At 54.3% G+C, this 19,137-nt stretch overlaps 1 protein-coding gene and 1 long non-coding RNA gene across 35 annotated transcripts in view; one reads left to right on the forward strand and one right to left on the reverse strand.

The window, feature by feature from the left end:
• The first annotated feature begins 1,485 nt into the window (after window positions 1-1,485).
• On the forward strand, window positions 1,486-19,021 carry LOC149120614 (uncharacterized). 4 transcript variants are annotated; one of them, XR_016226293.1, is made up of 3 exons: window positions 1,486-1,618; window positions 17,213-17,304; window positions 18,883-19,021. It is a non-coding gene; the product is annotated as an uncharacterized LOC149120614 (long non-coding RNA). The 4 variants fall into 4 exon arrangements; XR_016226294.1 differs by having other exon boundaries at window positions 17,213-17,285; window positions 18,883-19,019; XR_016226295.1 differs by lacking the exon at window positions 18,883-19,021 and adding an exon at window positions 17,779-17,815.
• The window catches only part of MRTFB (myocardin related transcription factor B), a 295,069-nt gene continuing 288,003 nt past the window's right edge, over window positions 12,072-19,137 (reverse strand). For 30 of the 31 annotated variants that reach the window (XM_070064809.2, XM_089321819.1, XM_089321811.1 and 27 more), the window contains one exon: window positions 12,072-17,150. In XM_070064809.2, the coding sequence (XP_069920910.2) occupies window positions 16,633-17,150 (518 nt within the window). In that variant the 3' untranslated portion in view covers window positions 12,072-16,632. Of the gene's footprint in view, window positions 17,151-18,960; window positions 19,074-19,137 lie in introns of those variants that run through there. The other variant, XM_089321826.1, reaches the window with a different exon arrangement.

Genomic DNA, 19,137 nt, shown 5'->3' on the forward strand with positions numbered 1-19,137 from the left:
AGTTCCGGGTTCGAATCCCGGCTCCTCCAGCTACCGCGCTCCCCCGGGGCGGCCCCGGTTTTTCCTTTCTGGATCTGGGCACGCAGAGGCGGAGGGATAGTGGCCGCGCTCCTAGTTAGCCCGACCGAGGGTTGGTCCCTGGCTGGCTGCCCCGCCTGGAGAGGGCCCGGGGGAGCCCCGCCGCCCTTGGTCGCGCTGCTGCGTGGATTCAAACGCGCCCTTCTACTGCGTGTTCCCGAACGAACGGCTCGTGGCAGCAAACAGTGTCACCACCGCGGCTAATAACCGCACAGGCAGCCTCCACGTACGCTCTGATAAGCGCGCGGTGTGGCCGCGGTCCCTGCGGGGCACTGCGGGTGGCACCTGTGAGCTGGGGGAGCGGGGGTCCCGCGCCGGCAGCTGCCTGGCCTGGTTTCCCACTGACCACGATCGATGTGGTCCTGCACAGAACGCTCTGGCTGGGCTGTCTCTGCCGCCGGCCCCCTGGTGCTGTAGGGTACACGGAGGGGGTTGCTCCTTGTATGGGGAGCTCCCAGGGCACCCGCAAACAGGAAACTTAACAATGCCACCCCGAGCGGTTGGGTTCCTGCCACGTGGGGCACTGGGCTGAGAGTCAGCCCCAGCCACTGCCTCGGAGAAATATATATATATTCATATGTATTAATTATATATATATAAATTATATATATAAAAACCTGGGTTGGAGGTTTTCGCTGCCACTCGGATACCTGGAGGCAGGAGCTCCCTGAACCCACGTGAAGCCAGACAGGGGGCTGCTGAGGAACCGCGTCCCGGCCGCTGCCCCTCTGTGGGGACTTGCAGAAGCGCCGGGGCTCCCGTAAAGCGCTGGCCGGGAAGGGGAATCGGGTGGCTGCTGTGCCCAGCGCTAACGGCAGGTGCATGGAGATCCGGTGTTTTCCCCGTCTCGGCTGTGCCTCCTCCGGGAAAGGACACGTTGGGGGGGGGGGGTGCGGGCACCAGGGCGCCCTGGGCACCCAGAGGGTGGGGGTGGAGGCTCTGACCCGCCCGAAACTCAGACAGGAGCTGGGCGGCAGGAACCCGCTTATCTCACAGGTGTGAAGACGCCCGGGAGGCCACAGATCCTGGACACCTGGGTGGGGGTGGGCCCGGCCGCTGCAGTGCTCAGCACGCCGGGTGCCCTTGCACGTGGTCCTGGGGGTCCCCCTCGGCCGCTGCACCCACGCTGAGCCTCGAGAAAACCCACGGGTGATGAAGCCAAGCTTCACCTGCCCGGGGCGGGGGCCAGCTCCCCTCCCCTCCCCTCCCTACAGAACCCCAGCGAACACGCCCTGCGCCCTTCCAGGGTCCTGGGCGCGGGTGGTGGTGGGGTGCTGGCGGTGCCCCGACAATCAGGGCCCACCGGGGCGGAGACAGGGGCTGCCCCAGCGGGCACAGAGCAGAGCCCCGAGGGTCTGCACCTGCGGCGGCCGGCGGAGGCCCGCCCCTGCGCAGTGCCGCCCGACTCCTCCTCGTGCGCACGAGGCCGCCTGCAGGACGCCCAGCTCCTCCAGCTGGCTGGGGCCTGCTGTCCCCAGCTTCCGCCCCGCAAGGACAGCCACGGCTGTGGAAGAGGAAAAACCCCTTCGGGCCTGGGCAGGTGGGTCCCGCGGGTAACGCTGCCCCCCCGCCCCGCCCTGGGGTTGCACTGTGGGTGACAGTCGCACAGGGGCCGGAGAGCAGGGCCCCTTGGCGCATCGCTTGGCTGGGCGCCTCGGAGTTGTGGCAGGGCCAGGCAGGTGGCAGAAGCCCGGGTGTGGAGGGGGACCTGGGGCGGGGGCGCCGCGTCTTTATTTATTTATTTATTTAACAACCCCTTTCCCGTCGGGTCTTCATTTTGCCGGTTCTGGAAGGTACTGTTAGGATTGGCAGCTCCTGGGGCTGGGGGAATTGGGCTCCTTGGCCCTGTGTGGTCTCTTGCGCAGCTTCGTACCCGGGCGTCTTCACAGCTTGCCGGCTGTCCTGTGAGTGTAGCCCAAGGTCTTCGCCCGTTCTGGGTGCGGGCTTTTGTCCAGGGTGGGCGCTGGGACCAGCGTCAGCCCTCAATCCGTGGCTGATCTCCTCGCAGGCTTTTCTGGATGTCCCTTGGTAACAGATTGCGACCGCCAGTGTGCCTGGGGCAGCGTTTCCCGGGCCTTGAGTGTGTGCACCTGGTCGAACAGGTCTAGACACCGTGGGTGGCATAACAGTGCTTCCCCACGTTTTGAAAAGTTGGTTTTTCAACTGCTTTTATTTTCCTGATGATGTCTTTAGTAGTGCAAGAAGTGTTTAATGTTGATGGAGTCTTATCTAATTTCTTTTTTATCCTCTTTATGGTGCATGTCTTTTTTTAAAATTTATTGATTGGAAAGGCAGTTAGAGAGAGAGAGGGAGAAACAGAAATCTTCCCTCCACTGGTTCACTCTCCACATGGCTGCACCAGCCAGGGCTGGGCCAGGCCGAAGCCAGGAGCTTCATCCGGTCTCTGTGTGGGTGCAGGGGCCCAAGCACTCGGGCCATCCTCCTCTGCTTTCCCAGGCACATGAACAGGGAGCTGGATTGGAAGTGAAGCAGCTGGGACTTGAACTGGCACCACTGTGGGCTGTGAGCGTTGCGGGCAGCAGCTTAACCAGCTGCACCAGGACGCCGGCCAGCCTTGCCTCCTCTTGGAGAGGTCCTTGTCCACGCAGGCGCTGTGGTGCGCTGGGTAAGGGGCTCCTTCTGACGCCCACGTTCCCTGCTGGAGTCCTGGTTGGCCTGGTTCGAGTCCTGGCTACTCCATGCTTCTGACCCCGCTCCCTGCTAAGGCACCTGGGAGGCAGCAGACGATGGCGGGAGGGCTTGGGGCCCTGCCGCCCACCTGGGAGGTCCAGATGGAGTTGTGGGTTTCCTGGCTTAGGCCTGAGCCAGCCCCAACTATCACAGGTGTTCGGGGAGTAAACCAGCAGATGGAAGATTCCTGTTTGGAATTTGGTGGGGAGCACGCTGCATTTAAGGGGTGCATCTGGGGGCCAGCGAGCACTGAGCCGCCTGTGCCTTTCTGGCCTTAACTGTCTGCTTTCCCAGCTGTTTGTTGCTGGAGCCCCTGAGTCTTGGCTCCGAGTGCCTTTCCCTGGATTCCCTGGAGTCTCACGAATGATGGTGGTGATTGTGTTCACTTCCTTTGTAGTCTGCCCAAGAAAAGTCCCTGCCGTGTGTGTGTGTGTGTGTGTGTGTGTGCACGCGCGTGTGTCAGGGTGCCATGCTGGGCTCTGCAGGGTGCGGCCCGAGGTGCTGCCTGCCTGGGGAAGCCTCTCCCAGCTTCTGCAGAGATGATGATTCCTGTCTCCTTACCCCGGGAGCACGCAGCGCTGCACAGACGAGGCCATTTTACGGCAGCGGTGTCACAGCTGTGTAGCATGCCCCGGGATCACCCCATCCAATCAATCTTTGAACACTCTGCTACTGGAAAAAACCTGTTTAATTGGTTCATTCCCAAGCCAGAGCAAGATCAAATCGGCAGCTGTGAATAATGAAAGTTCTGTTCCCCTCCACTCTTTTTTTTTTTTTTTTTTCCTTCTGGATAAACTCTAAAAAGGTTAACCGGATTATCTGAGGTCTGACATTAGCATGCACAGTCGACAGCGGGTTGACGTATGTAAGAAGCGGTAGACAGTACAGAGAATTAAATCGCTATTTTCTCCCACCCTCCCAGAATCCTCCTTTTCTCCCTCCCTCCTTCCTGCCCTGTCTTCTCTTTATTCTTTTTAGATTTATTTTATTTATTTAAAAGGCAGAGCCCTGAGAGAGGGAGGGAGAGATGGAGGGAGAGAGAAAGAGCGAGCGAGATCTCTCTTCCTTTGGTTCACTCCCCAAAAGTCTGCAACAACCAGGTCTGGGCCAGGCTGAAGCCAGGAGCCTGGAGCTGCAGCCTGGCCGCCTCCGTGGATGGCAAGGATCCAAGCTCTCAGGGCTTCTGCTGCTTTCCCAGTCACATGAGGAGGGAGTGGAGTGGAAGTGGGGCAGCCGGGACCAGAACTGGCGCTCTGATGTGGCACGCAGGTGTCCCAGGCAGCGGCTTGGCCCGCCGCACCCCAGCCTTCTTTTCAAGTTGAGTTTACTTTGTGTTGTCACCTACCCTTGGCTGTGGTCTTGATGCAAGTTCATCATCAGACGTACGGCTAGTGTCTCGGGTGGAATTTCTCTCCCCACAAATGGCGTCACCCTGCGCCAGTGTGTACCATGTCCTCGTCATTGTCACCCTCCTCCTCGTCACCATCATCATCATCTTTGTGCCTCTCATCAGAAGCCCAGCCAGGTTCCCCGTGGCTCTGGCCCCTGTACCACTCACCTTACCCAGGAAGTTCACTTGCTAGCCCTTGGATATGAAGATCGCTCTTAGGTCAATGACACTTGATGTTGTGGGTGCGGGTTTTCGTGACCGGTGCACTGATGCTTGCCGGTGGGCACTGCTACCCCCCCACCCCCCACCACCAAGTGTTAGCGCTAGGGGTTGAAGCTGTAACGGTACGCTCCTGGCTCAGGGTGGAATGCGCCCCCTGGCGTCAGTCGCCAGTTATGCCGTCTGCAGCCTCTGGTGTGGGAGACGCATGCTCCCAGGGCTGCGCGGTGACAAGGTCAGTGCAGGGAAGACACGAGGGCACACTGTGGGGATGAACTGACCTCGAGAGCCCAGCACCTGCTGCATTTGCCCCTGGGGTTCTGCTTTCTGCCTGGAAAGCCGTAGACGTACATGTACAAGGCAGGTGTCAAAGAGTCAGACAAGACATCCCACTCTGTCCTCTTTCCCCCACTCCATGGGGACACGTGAGAGTTTCCTTGATGGAAACCCCGCTGAGACTTCAGCAGCAGCATCCTGTCGCTGTGCTCCGGCATCTCATGGTTCTCCCAGAGCTGTCGCTGGGTTGCCTTGTGACACCTGCAGCCTGCGCCACTGCCTGGGGGGTGCTGGCTTCCGTGTCTTGGCCGGTCACCACGGTGCGAGTTGTGAGTGCGAGTTGTGTTTGCGTCTGTGATGTTTTCACACAGGAACACCAGGGGAAATATTTAGAGAAGTTACAGATACTATACACAGATCTCATTGCAGTTAGAAGCCACTAGTTCCAGCCAGGTAAAAGCACCCACAGAAATCCAAGGTGCGTCCATCCATCCATCTGTCCATCCATCCGTCCATCCATCCTTCCTACCTAGCTACCTATGGACCTCCCGAGAGAGCGAGCGAGCGAGCGAGCAAGAGCGGCTGGGACTGGAGCCAGCGCTTCAATTTGGGATACTGGTATCATAAGCAGTGCCCGACCTGAGCCACTGCACTGACCCCTGCTTTTTTCTTTCAAACTGGGTTGTTTGCTTCTTTTTAAAATGTTTCTTCCTGGCCTTTCGTATCTTTTCGTTCTGTGGCCCTACCACCACCTCTGTAGGGAGCGGGCATCTCGACCATCCAGCGCCCGCCCAGACTTTGTGCTGTAGGTGGCACCGATTGCAACTTCACGTATCATTTTACCCTGCATACAGACGTCATCATTTGTGTGCTTTTGTCTTTTAAATCCTGTCAAGGAGCAAGAAAGAGCTAAGGCCTCAAGTGATCAAAATGCAGAGAACTCTGCTCCCGAGGCAGGCCTGCACCCTTTCGCTCAGCCTCCGCCTGGGCAGGGCAGGGCAGGGCAGGGCAGGGCAGGAGCCCTGAGCTCCGGTTCTCCGGGAATGCCGCAGTCTCTCCCTCCCTTGTGAAGCCCCTGTTCCCAGCTGCGGAATTTTCCGTGGCTCGGTTTCTGCCTGTCTCGCCGAGGGTCCTCTGTGGGTAACCGGTCACGTTTTCTCTTCCCACGTTCAAGGTCTTTCTCTTTGTCCTCGACTTTGCACCATTTGATTAGTTTCTGTTGTGTGTGTTTGAAAGACACAGTGACAGAGAGGGAGACAGAGAAAGGGAAGGAGGGATTGTCCGTCGGCCGATTCACCCCGCAAATGACCGCAAGAGCCTGGTCTGGGCCAGAGCCAGGAGCCGAGAGCTCCATCCGGGTCTCCCACGTGGGTGCAGGGGCCCAGGCACGTGGGCCACCCTCCGCTGCTGTTGAGGCCACTAGAGGGAGCTGGATGGGGAGTGGAGCAGCTGGACTCAAACTCGTGCTCCGTTGTGGGCTGCCGGCGTCACAGGCAGGGGCTTAGCTCCCCGTCCCGTGACGCTGCCCTGCCCTGTTGACTTGAAGATACCTTTAGTTATGTCAGCTTTGTTGTGTACCGTTTCTCTCCTCAGCATTTTGCTGCAAGATTTTTCTGAGGCCGGCGCTGTGGTGCAGTGGGCTAAGCCTCTGCCTGTGGTGCCAGCATCCCATAAAGGCACTGGTTTGTGTCCTGGCTGTGCCTCTTTTGAATCCAGCTCTCTACTGTGGCCTGGAAAAGCAGTTGAAGATGGAACAAGTCCTTGGGCCGCTGCACCTGCATGGGAGACCCGGAGGAGGCTCCTGGCTTTGGATCGGCCCAGCTCCGGCTGTTGCAGCCATCTGGGGAGTAAACCAGTGGATGGAAGGCCTCTCTCTGTCTCTCCCTCTATCTATAACTCTGCCTCTCAAATAAATGAATCTTTAATAAAAGATTGTTCTACATCAACAGAGATGTGGCGTTTGGTGGTCCTGCAGACGAAAGGCGCAGGGCTGGCTCGTGGTTTGTGTCCTTGTGAGTGTTCGTGAGCTCCTGTGTACACCTGTGCTCACTGGGGTCTCGAACCCCAGGAGTCAGTGCACGGGCTCGTAGTGTTCGTGTCATGTTTGATACCAGCACGGCCCACTTGGTGGCGCCGCCGTTCAGATGCCCCAGTCCTGGAAACCAGGTTCTGTGTGCGGTTAACCTGGGAAACCGACCCGGGGTTGCCTGGAACCAGCTGAGCTTGCGACCATGTGGTACGGTGTGTGAGACGGAGAGATGGCGGAGAGTCAGGGAACCCCCTGGATGGTGTCAGCTAATTGGGCTGTCATCGGTGGTATTTATGTTTTGTTTTTAAATATTTATTTATTTAAAAGGCAGGGTTACAGAGGGAGAGGGGGAGAGAAAGAGAGAGACCTTCTCTCTGCTGGTTCTCTCCCCAAATGGCCACAACGGCCAGGGCAGGGCCAGGCTGAAGCCAGGAGCTTCATCTGAGTTGCCCATGTGGGTGCAGGGGCCCAAGCACTTGGGCCACCTTCTGCTGCTTTCCCAGGCACATTAGCAGGGAGGTATATCTGAGGTGGAGCAGCCGGGACTCAAACTGGCACCCATATGGGATGCCGGCGTTGCAGGCGGGGAGTTGACCCACTGTGCCACAGTGCTGGCCCCAGTCAGGGGTCTTGGCCAAGTATCTGAACCAGAGCAGGAAGTATAGGCGCCCAGGGCACACAAATGGTGCCACACTATGCATGTTCGTGCGGCTCCAGAACTCGTGTGGCAACTTGAGCCCCAGCATCAGGCCCTTAGAAGGGACAAAGGGCTGGTGGCCTCCTGCGGGGACTGGGAGGACCTGTCAGCCTCTGTCCGTCCCGCCAGGGGGCATGGCCTGGCCCTGCCCTGCGCGCAAGGACTTGAGGTCCTCACCGGACACTGAATCCGCTGCTGCCTTGACTTTGGCCGTTCCAGCTTCTAGAACTGCGAGTGGCTTTGAATTGCCCAGTCTGCAGTGTCTTGTCATAGCCCAGACTAAGCCAAAGGGGCTGGCTTCTGGGGATTCAGAAGGTTGGTCTCAAATCCATGCTGTTTCTCTCATGATTCTAGGAGAGTCATTTACCCTCTCGGTCCTCAGTTGTCCTGTCTGTAAAATGGGCAGAGAGAGAGTCCCCACCCCCTCGACTTAGGATGAAATGAGGGGACCCGCAGCATGGGCGCGGGGCTTGCTGCTCTGTTCTGTCTGCATCCACACCCTTGTTGGTCAGCACCGACTGGCAAGGCTGAGAGAAGGGCCCGGGGACACTTGGTAAAGCACTTGCGGGATTTCTCGAAACTAGCTTCTGTATTCTAGCAAATTTGATGTCCCGGTCAACTCCCAGGTTGCTGAACAGACAATTTAATTTAATTGATTAATTTATTTATTTATTCTTGACAGGCAGAGTAGACAGTGAGAGAGAGAGAGAGAGAGAGAGAGAGAGAGACACAAAGGTCTTCCTTTGCCTTTGGTTCACCCTCCAAAGGCCACCGCAGCCAGTGCGCTGCAGCCAGCGCACCGCGCTGATCCGATGGCAGGAGCCAGGTGCTTCTCCTGGTCTCCCATGGGGTGCAGGGCCCAAGGACTTGGGCCATCCTCCACTGCACTCCTGGGCCACAGCAGAGAGCTGGCCTGGAAGAGGGGCAACCGGGACAGAATCCGGCGCCCCGACCGGGACTAGAACCCGGTGTGCCGGCACCGCAAGGCGGAGGATTAGCCTAGTGAGCCGCGGCGCCGGCTAGAACAGACAGAATTTAAGTGGAAAAAAAATAAGGCTCCTTGTTTCAACGAGAAGTCTCGCGACAAAACCAGGATAAGCACACTTTGTCTAGGAGCTCCGTGTGGACGGGGTTCGCCCGTGATTCTGCCTGCTGTGGCTGGGCTGTAGGTGTGGGGACAACTCAACCTGTTGGTGGCCCTCGCCTGCACGACCCTGAGGGTTCTGGCTCCTGGCTTTGGGCTGAACTTGTAGATGGGAGCGTGCTCTTTGCCTCTCCGATAAGTAAGAAATTTCTAAAACCAAAAAGGCCTAGATGAGGGTACTCCAAGAAGCTGGTGGAATTTAAAACTTATTTTGGTGCAAAAACATTGTGAAATCCACGTACCTAAAGGGTCTTCAAAAAGTTCAGGAAAAACATATAAAAAAAACTAATGCATGAATCTTTAAACAATGTTTATTTTTCATCTACTTGAAAGGCAGAGTGGTGGGGCGTTGGGGGAGAGGGAGAGGGAGGGAGGTGGGGGAGAGAGAGAGTAGAGATCCTTTGTCCACTGGTTTACTCTCCGAATGCCTGCCAACAGGCAGGGCTGGGCCAGGCCGAAGCCAGGAGCCCAGAGCTCCCTCTGTGTCTCCCACGTGGGTAGCAGGGACCCAGGCGCATTAGCAGAGAGCTGGACAGGAAGTGGAGCAGCCGGGGCAGGAACTGGTGCGGGTTCTGATGCGGGCATCCCAAGTGTTGGTATAATCCACTGCGCCCCAACCCATGCCCCCAAGCATGGAATTTTTATTTTTGGACTAAAATAGAATTTTTTAATCCCATCTTCCACAATCGTTTTGTAAGTCCCCTGGTATGTTCGGTCTGGGAGAAAACGCCATGAACTCTTGACCGTGAGCCTGAGCAGAAGCCCCTCCTCCCGGAGCCTTTGTTCCGGGGGCTGTGGGCAGGTGGCTGGTGTGGCAGCTGCTCCTGGTGCAGCTGTCGCTGCCATGCACCCGCGTGATTCCCGCCAGAACACTCCGGGATACCATCGTGCCCGACAAGAGGGGTATGTAGCCCATGGGCGCGCATCCTTTGTCTGAACGCATGGCGTGAGCTCCCTGCCACCAGCTCGTGCTACAAACCAGCCAGAGGATACCTAGAGATGGCTGGAAGCCAGATTTCAGGTCAATCATAAAGAGAAGGCAGGGCTGGTGCTGTGGCCTAGAGTCTCGGCTGCTCCTCTTCTGATCCAGCTCTCTGCTGTGGCCTGGGAAAGCAGTAAGAAGATGGTCCAAGTGCTTGGGCCCCTGCACCCATGTGGGAGACCTGGAAGAAGCTCCTGGCTCCTGGCTTTGAATCAGCCCAGACGTTGTGGCCATCTGGGGTGTGAACCAGCAGATGGAAGACCTCTCTGTAACTCTTCCTCTCAAATCTTTATTTATTTATTTATTTATTTATTTTGGACAGGCAGAATGGATAGAGTCAGAGAAAGAAAGGTCTTCCTTTGCCATTGGCCGCCGTGGCCGGCGCACCGCGCTGATCCGATGGCAGGAGCCAGGTGCTTCTCCTGGTCTCCCATGGGGTGCAGGGCCCAAGGACTTGGGCCATCCTCCACTGCACTCCCTGGCCACAGCAGAGAGCTGGCCTGGAAGAGGGGCAACCGGGACAGAATCCGGCGCCCTGACCGGGACTAGAACCCAGTGTGCCGGCGCCGCGGCTCACTAGGCTAATCCTCCACCTAGCGGCCCCTCTCAAATCTTTAAAAAAGGCGAGAAGGCACGCAGGCTCTGTCAGGTTGAGGGACAGCCAGGGGACTGGGCCCGGACCTCCAGCGGCTCCTCTCCAGGTTTCCGTGCGTGAGCTCCCGCCCTGCTCCTTCGCTCCCGCTGCCTGCCGAGGGTGCAGAGTCTGGCTCACCGATCCGTGGTATGCGCCTTGGAGTCAGGACGGTGCTGAGCGCATGCACAGCTCCCCAGAGGCAGCGGAACTGCCCTTGGAAGGTTCTGCAGCCTTTGTGCCAGAGGCCAGAGCCCGGGGTTTCTCCTGGTACCTGCTTCCTGGTTCTGCACCCACACGCCGACCCCTTGCCAGTGAGCAGCGACTGTGCGTGTCTCGCCGAGGGCCGCGTCTGGTGCCCTGCACTCTGGCACCACTTTGAAAGCGTCCCTGGTTTCCTGCTCTGGGGCCGCCCTCCCGCTCCCTAGGTGTAGGATAGAAAGGCTTGGCTGCACGTAGGCCCCCAGACTGGCCCTCTCCCCTCTGTGGTTGGTCCTCCGCCCGTTTGCTCATCTGAGGCGGAGGGAAAAGCCTAGTGGTGAAGATGCCTGCAGCTCCTATCTGAGTGCTTGGGTTCGAGTCCGGGCTCTGGCTCCTGGGTCCAACTTCCAGCTAACGCAGGTGCTGGGAGACAGCAGTGACAGCTCAAGCCAGAGTTCCTGCCGCGTACACGGGAGGCCTGGGTGGAGTTCCTGGTTCCATTTCTGCCCCTTGTGGGCACTGGGGTGGTGAACTACCACATGAGAGTTCTCTCTCAAATAAAGAAAAAAATTAAAGTGATAGCTGTCAGTCCCATTGACTTAGGGCCATTTTGTTTGTTCAAAGCATAGAGCAAATACACAGCTCTCAGATGTTTGGGGCTCAAGTGAAGTAGGAGCTTCCTACAAGGACGGGACTTGCAAAGGCCACTTCTGGGGTGGGCTGAAAGGGCACTGGGCGTAACGCTTGCTTTTGAAACTCGGCTAAACCGGAGGATTATTGGGCCTTTCAGAAACTCAGAGAGAGAGAAAGAGAGAGAGTGTGTGTGTGTGTGTGTGTGTGTGGTGTCCACCCTGTACCTCAGTACCCTTCGCCAGTGTTTCCTTACGAGTGTAGACATGAGGTCGGTGGTGATGTGGACATGCCAATGCAGCCACAACCCAGGAGAGCCTGTGCTGTACCTCAGGCTCCCGGCCTGGAATGGGGGGCCGCTGTGTGTGTGACTGCAAGACCTGCCTTGAAGGCTGGGCATTTGGGGCAGGGGTTAAGGAGCACAAGGGGTACCCACACCCCATATCAGAGTTCCTGGGTTCCTGTCCTGGCTCTACCATTTTTTAATTTATTTGAAAGGCAGTTACAGAACAGGGAAGACACATACACAGAGATCGATGGATTTTTCATCAGCTGCGTTACTCCCCAAACAGCTGCGATGGCCAGGGCTGGGCCAGGCCAAAGCCAGGAGCTCCATCTGAGTTTCCCAAGTGGGTGCAGGGGCCCACGCACGTGGGCCGTCTCCCAGTGCTCTCCCAGGTGCATCAGCAGGGAGCTGGGCTGGCAGTAGAGCAGTGGGATTCGAGCCGGTGCTCATACGGGATGCAAGTCACAGGTGGCAGCTTAACTCGCTGTGCCACAACCCTGGCCCAACTGGCTCCAACACCTAGGTCCCTGCCGCCCATGTGGGAGACCTGGATTGAGATCTGGGCTCCTGGCTATTGAGGGCCTTAGGGGAATCAACCAGCAGACGGGGGAACTCCCTCTCCGTGTCTGTCAGGCTCTTTGCCTTTCGATTAAACAGAATAATCAATAGGTTTGTAAACACAGTGAAGACCAAAGTCCTCTTGCTTTGCCAGTCAACTTGGCTGGAGTCCCTTCCCAGACGCGCCCCGTATGCCAGGTCTGTGTCGGCTCTAATGACCCGGGGCTGCCGTCTTTCCCCTGCACAGCAAGAATCGCAGTACATCAAAATGTCTTTTATTTGAGACACAAAAATGCAAAATTGCCGAGATATCAAACGTTTCCCGATCAGCTACGATCCTGCCGCTATGTACAGAGATGTAACGAGGGATGCGCACACACACAGGACACGCGTGTGCCACCTACGTACAGTGCACGTGCAACACGTATGGCACCCGGCCATGATGCGGACTCGAGGTCAGGGGTGCAGACAGCAGGGACGAAGGCATCATGGTTTTCTTAAAAACAACACAAAGGCAATAACAAATGGACCCCCAACTGCCATCGTTTCTTGTTGCTTCAACAAGCAGGGCTCCGTGGATTGGTATCTTTCTTCTTTTTTTCATAGAGTGAGATGCTAAGACATAATGTGACAATGAAAATAAGAAGAGAAACACCTATCACGTTGCATTTCTATTGCAAGCAAGAAAACTAATTTCTACATGGAAAGGAAAAAAACCTTGTATTACTACTAGATATGTATTCTTAAAACAGCTCTCTACTATTTTACATGAAGACGATAGAGAAATATCTACATCTCTGTGAAAATTATAACCTTAAATGTATAATACCTTTTTGGGACTGGTTTTTGAGATCTCATTAGTCTCAAATTTTAAATAAAAAGTGCCTCCTTTTGGCAAATACTTGGCAATGCCTTTGGTTCCTTTGAAACATTTGCATTCCTCTTGGTTACTCGAGGTCAAGTACTTTTGGTAGACTAAACCCTTTCCTAAATGCTTCCTCTTCCTACCAGTTAGCAAGATTCCGTACAGCAGAATGCAGAGAGGTAATCGTTAGGGGTTCTGGTGATTTCTACGGTCTTGGTTAAAGCTTCGTCCTAGTAGTTGGCACCAAGCTCTGTTACACATGGTAGCTGTGTCAACGTCTCCAATTACGTATTTCACTCAATTCCAGACAGCACCTGTGGATCTGTGACATTTTCCCATCATGATTCACAGAGCGGGGTGTGTGTGTGTGTGTGTGTGTGTGTGTGTGTGTGTAGGTGAGAGCTCTTCTGTAAACGTGCAGCTTTCTGAATTGCACACCTGACACCAGAGTGTGGACAGAACCTTTTGCAGTGCTGCGTCTCCTCAGACGCTGCGAGGCAGGTGAGCGGGACTGCGCCGGCCTGCGCGGCACTGGGCAGAGTCCCTGGCCCACAGGAGTGCAGCCCCGGGGGACTGGGGAAGGGGCCTGGGGAAAGAGTGCCGCGCCTCAGTGGTTACTTTCCAGTTGACTGCAGTCTCGTGGGGGTGAGTGGGGACGCAGTCAGGGCGCTCTCCAGATGCACACCGATGCACTCACAAGCGATGCTCCTCCATCAGCCTGGCCTTCCAGTTAATGGTGACAAGTCTGGACTAATTTTGTGGCTTCCAGGGCACGGGACAATTGGTATTTGGTGATCTCTGTTGCCAGCACTCGGCTGGCAACAGAGTTGTTTGTGAACCTGGTTAAAGTGTGCCGTGTGGCTCTGCCGACACACTGAACAGCTGTTCTTCACCGTTCTCTAAGAAGTCCCTGGCAGTGCCCCGCACTCCCCGCCTGGGCAAGCTGGTGGGGGTCAGGGGAATGCCCAGGGCCCGAGGACAGACACTGAGATGGGCGCCTCCCTGCCCAGGGCGCCCCACTTCTCTCAGGGACCACGCCAGTGCGTGTGGGGACAGCTGGTGGCCAGCGGCTATGGCTCGTCTGCACGCACGCTCTGGGCTGGGGGGCAGCGCGGCTGTGGTGACGGGATGGCTAACTGGCTGCCAGTACAGCAGGGCGCCGTCGTCTCCCCGTGGCCCTGCCTCCACAGGCAGCAGCTTGGAGCCACTGCTCCTCGACAGCCCTGACAAATCAGTGTATGTCTGTCCCTGGAGCACGGTTTGACGGTTTGTAAAAAGGCAATTAAAGAAGATCTCTTCAAGATCTCAAAAATATTCCTATGAAGCAAGTACAAACAGCATCTCAGGGAGAAATCCCACATGTTCAGAACACACCTGCGCACAGACACGTGGCAGCACTACACAGTGGGCTGCAGCGTCAGGGGACTTGACCACTAGTTTTGCTCTAAGAGGTTTCTAACCCATGCTTCGCGGATATTACAAGATGGCCACACCCCCTAGGCTGCCCCAGACTTGGTGGAAGCTTTGCTAAGACTGCACACTCCCCCTGCTCCCAGCAGAGGAGACGCTGATCGTAGCGAGCACAATGGGATGTGAGATGACCTGTCTCCAGGAGTTACTCTCTTGGTAATGTGATGTACAGCAGGACCCCTGTGCCGGCTGCTTTGCCCTGTGCTTTCATGGCTGTGAAACGGACCTTTAACAACAACATGGAACTGTCTTTCCCAGACCCGCGGAACCTCAGGGCGCCTGTGCCAGGCACGCAGGCTCAGGTCAAGGGCCTTGTTTGCAGACTGGTCTTTGGTCTTGTCAAGTGCACATGGCAACCAGGAACACGTGGCTGAGACGGCAGGACAGCCGGGAGAGGGTGGCCGGGCGAACAGGGCAAGCGGAATGGCTGATAGCGTAATAGCTAGAGCCCTGGCTCTCTTGAGACATGCCTTCTGATCCACGCAGCATCCCCACGCCTATGTGAAGTGGGCTCCTGAGAAGTCACTGTCGGCACGGAGCGTTCCCTGCACTGGGCTGTGTTTTTGGAGAGCAGCCTTCCCGTGGCATGTTCCAAATCCTATCTGAAGATGCAATAAAGGGGCCCGAGGACTAGAAAGGCAATGCCGTACGCAGGTCAGGATCGTGGACACAGAGCTCCTCGCGGGAGGGAATGGCTCTGGGTGTCCCTGGCCTCCTACCGTCCCACTGACATTTGGTGCTACTTTAGTAAGCCATCCACATCTGAATGAAGATGCTCAGGGACTAAGGATGCAGCTGACAAACTCCAGCCAAATGCCTTGGCAACAAACCACAGCCAAGAGCCCCCCTGAGGAAGGTGCCTGCCCAGGTGAGGAGATGGTTTCTGTACCCTGCACATCGCGTCACCCTCTGCTACACATGTAAGCTGTCCACCAGAGTGCACGGGGCACGGGGGCCTCTGCACCCACTGGGCTCCCGTGTGCTTGTGCCGGGAAAGCGCATCTCCACGTAGAGTGAACCGTGCGAACGAACCCCAACCGAATAAACTCCAGAAACGAGATCCGCGCTTAGAACACTGACCCAAAGTCATTCCCACGTTCTTTCTGAGTAGCGGGCCAGGCAGCCTCCTGCATACACCGGGGAGGGGGCCATTTCCTGGTGAGGAGTGCACGGTTCTGTGACAGGATCAACATCTCCACATTCTTTTGCTAGAGTTCAGTTTTTTGTTCAGATATTTACATTTTACCATTTTTAAATGACTAAAATAATTTTGGAAATGCTCTGAGAGTTGGCATTTTAGGAAATTCTTAAGCTACTCAACAAGTACGTAGTGACTTTTTTTCTATATATAAAAAAAGTAAAACCTCCAGTTTTCTAATCTTCGGCTTGAAAGGATCGTGATGTCCAGTTAGAAGCCTATGAAGTGATGACCATGGACACGAGGCAGGGAAGGCCGGCCAGGCTGTCCTCGGCTGCAGAGGGACCGTCCCCTCTTTAACACACCAGCTCAGAAAGCTCGCTCATGCTAAAGCCTTGCCTTGGTTCTTTGAGATGGCTCTGGTTACCTGAAAGTCAGAGATTCTTAACACAAATACATGTGGCTCAGGTACTCGAGAGACGTTCGAGTTATCACAAGAAGCAGGACCACTGGATACCCATTTCCTTACCCTACTGTCGGCTGCACAAGTCACCACGTCAGAGTAGACACACACACGTCTGACACACGGGGCGAAACCAGTGAGCCCGCCCTGGAGGGCTGCAGCTAGGATTTTCAGTACACCTGGACTTTGTACAGTGGATTGCTTCTGACAGGGTGTTGTAGACATCTCCTGGTTACAACGAAAGAGCGCCCACTTAAGTTTAAATTTAGAAATCTAAAGTGAGATTCCAAAAATCACAAAATAAACTACAACACACAAAAATTACATAGGTTTCTGGATGAACCAAAAGTCTTCAGCTAGAAGCCGTCACTGAACTGGCCAGGGCCCTGCACTGCCTCTGAGCCCTGCTGTCTTGGCCTGGCTTGCGCCGTCCCCAGAAGTACAACCTGCAGTACCGCTCACCGCCCTCACACTGACTGGCCTGGGTTTTGAGTGTAGTCATCTGCCTTTATTTAGAGTCGTAAAGTGACCACAGAGGTTTAAATGTAGTTGGTAACCAGAGAATCCTAGTGTCATTTCCCGTGTGTGATTCTCATCTGTGTTTTGACTTAAAGGTACTCTTGCCGCTGCACTGAGACAAGTCCTCTTTGACTAGTGTACACTTCAGAAGGCCCCGTGCTATGCTAAGCTGCAGAAATTCACTGCCAGGCGCAATGAAAGGTTTCCAAACTTGGGTTCCAGGCTTAGAACCTTCTGTCTTCTGTCCATGACAATGTGTTTCAATTGCAATAATGCAACTATGGATCTACCTCTAGAAACTGACCTTCCAGACTCTTCTTTGTATTCTAAAACCTCACGGCCCCCGAGACGAGAACCCTGCGGCACTAGTCCCATGGCAGCGGGAGGTCCTGGGGGTCGAGGAAGTCAGCGGAGAACATGCTTGGTGCCGTGGCGCTGAGCGGAGTGAGCCCCGACGACGTGCTGGGCATGGTGATGTCCAACCACTCCATGTTGTCCAGGTTTGAGTCCGAGAGGTCCAGGGACAGGCAGGGGGTGCCTGCTGCGAACTGGGCCTCGGAAGTCTCCATGGGCGAGTGCGAGTGCTCCAGCAAGTCAGTGTGGAGATCCTCGATCAGAGAGAAGGACTCTCTGTCTTCGCTGCTGCTCTGCAGAGAAGCAATTTCATTGGCTGAAGGTAACGTTCCATCCAGGAAAGCTTCTAGTTGGTTCTCTAGGCTGGCAGATAAACTGCTCAGGGGCTCCAAGGAGACAGGGGGTGCCATCTGGACCTGGGGCGGCGGCCGGGACACCACGGTGTTGATGGGCATTGTGGTGATGCTGGCTGTCACTGGTCTCATTTTGGAAATAGGAGAGGGCTCCTCTTTTATAGGCAGAGAAATCTCTGTAAAATAATTGAAGCAATGACTAGATTAATAATTAATTTTGAAACCCTTTGGTTAATAGGTATTTTTGCTACTGGAATGCTCCTGGTCCGGGACAGTCCTTGACAATCTTTAGGGAGATGTTCGTTAAACAGGTGAAGTTGTTATATTCTGGTAAGCTTTCAGTTTTTTTTTTTTTTTAATTAAGCACAGGAAGAGCACCTATATCCCCTCAGACAGGGATCTATGGTTTAGGCTACCTGACCTTTGGGTCCTTGTTCTCAGTCATTCAGGGCTTCAAGATGGGACCCGGGTCTTACCCTACACTATGATTCTGCAATTACGGAAGCATGACATCCTTAAAACCAATGTGAAATGAAGTACAGCCTCGAGGTTAGGAAAGATCTACTTTTGTAACGAGTTGGAACTGTGTGCGCAGGAGAGCTATATACATTATAAAGTTCAGAAAAATAGAGTGCCATCTTATGTTGGAATTAAAGCTAACACAGGGCTCCTTTTTTTTAAAGATGAGGTTAACACACATGCTTATTTCTGTTACTTTTTGGGCTTGTTTCCTGAGCTTAACTGAAACCTTGTAAATCTGGCAAACATCTTAATAAGTTCCGATTACGTGCTATTCTTTGTCAGAAAGCAACTCAGTGGATCGTCTGCTCCAGGCTCCAGTGTTCCCTCAGGCAAAACAGAACAAAGTTTCCGTTTTCCGGGCATGAGGATACGGCTGGTTTCCTTGCTAAGCAGGCACATCAGGGATGGTAGAGACAGCTCCTAAAGCTCAAAGGTTAGGACGGGCAAGGAGGTACAGTCAGATGCCTGTGAACGAATTCACCGTATGGACTGCATGTGGTTTAAGAGAGTTCACTTTTTATTACCTGTAGTCATCTCTGAAATTGTTCTGAAAGCCTTAAATGCACTATCAGTTAGCTAGTCCTTAAATGAAGAATTTCAATGTTGGTTCTCATTATTACTGCTACAGCTATACAAAACGGTGAAATAATACACTTACTGGTTATTTTGTCATAAGCAAATTGTACCTTTTAGGAGTTACTAAAAGTTGTATTTTAATCTCCAAGTGTAGGCTATAAAAATAATTCTTACTAATCACGTAAAATCTGATCTTTGGGGCTGGCGTTGTAGCACAGTGGACTAAGCTGCTGCCTGAGATGCTGGCATCCCTTCAGGCTCCTGGCGATGGCCTGGCACAGCCTTGGCTGCTGCAGCTGTTTGGAGAGTGAACCAGCAGAAGCACTCTCTTGCTCTCTTTCTTTCCCTGCCTTCCAAGTAAATAAATACTTAAGGAAAAACATCTGATCTTTACCAGATTTGGTAGAAACTTTAGGATTCAAAAAAGTCAAGGCATGGAAACGTCAATTTTTAAAATTTCTGTAGTTTATACAATAGATTTAAATAACTTTGCAAGGCCAGTATGGTTCTAAGAAAAAAAATAATTTTGCACATATATTAAATAGTCAAATATCAAGATTTCTCTACATTAGGCCAAACATTATCACCAGAGCATCAACTTCAATCTAAAATAGTACTTGCTCTGAATGGAGAAATTTTAAGTCCAATTTCATAGGGGTAATTTAAAAATACTTAAAAATATTCCTAGACAGCATTTGAATTTTTTTGAAAATACCGGTTTTAAACTTTTTTTAAAGACATTTGTAAGCTGAGGCAGAGATGTCCGTGACTTTTTTGTAATGTAAGAATCTCTTTTTATCTTATATACAGAGAGTGCTCCAGCACTGCCCCCCGGAGCCCAGGCTTGGGCAGCTGGCTGCCAACAGTTACGGCGGGACTGGAACGTCTTCATCCTGTCACGACGACGGTACACAGGGGACATGCTTTCAAGTGTTCAACATGGAACTGAAATCTGGCTCTACTTTGCCATTTGGTGGTCTTTGGTTTCAGTAGTCAGATACCTACAGATAAACAAAATGTCAAGTTCCCGTCTTCAACAGGATCAATGGCTTTTCCTCCGTTTAC

This window comes from Oryctolagus cuniculus, chromosome 19, assembly GCF_051225735.1.
Source record: "Oryctolagus cuniculus isolate XC-2025 breed Fujian yellow rabbit chromosome 19, ASM5122573v1, whole genome shotgun sequence".
NCBI lineage: Eukaryota > Metazoa > Chordata > Mammalia > Lagomorpha > Leporidae > Oryctolagus > Oryctolagus cuniculus.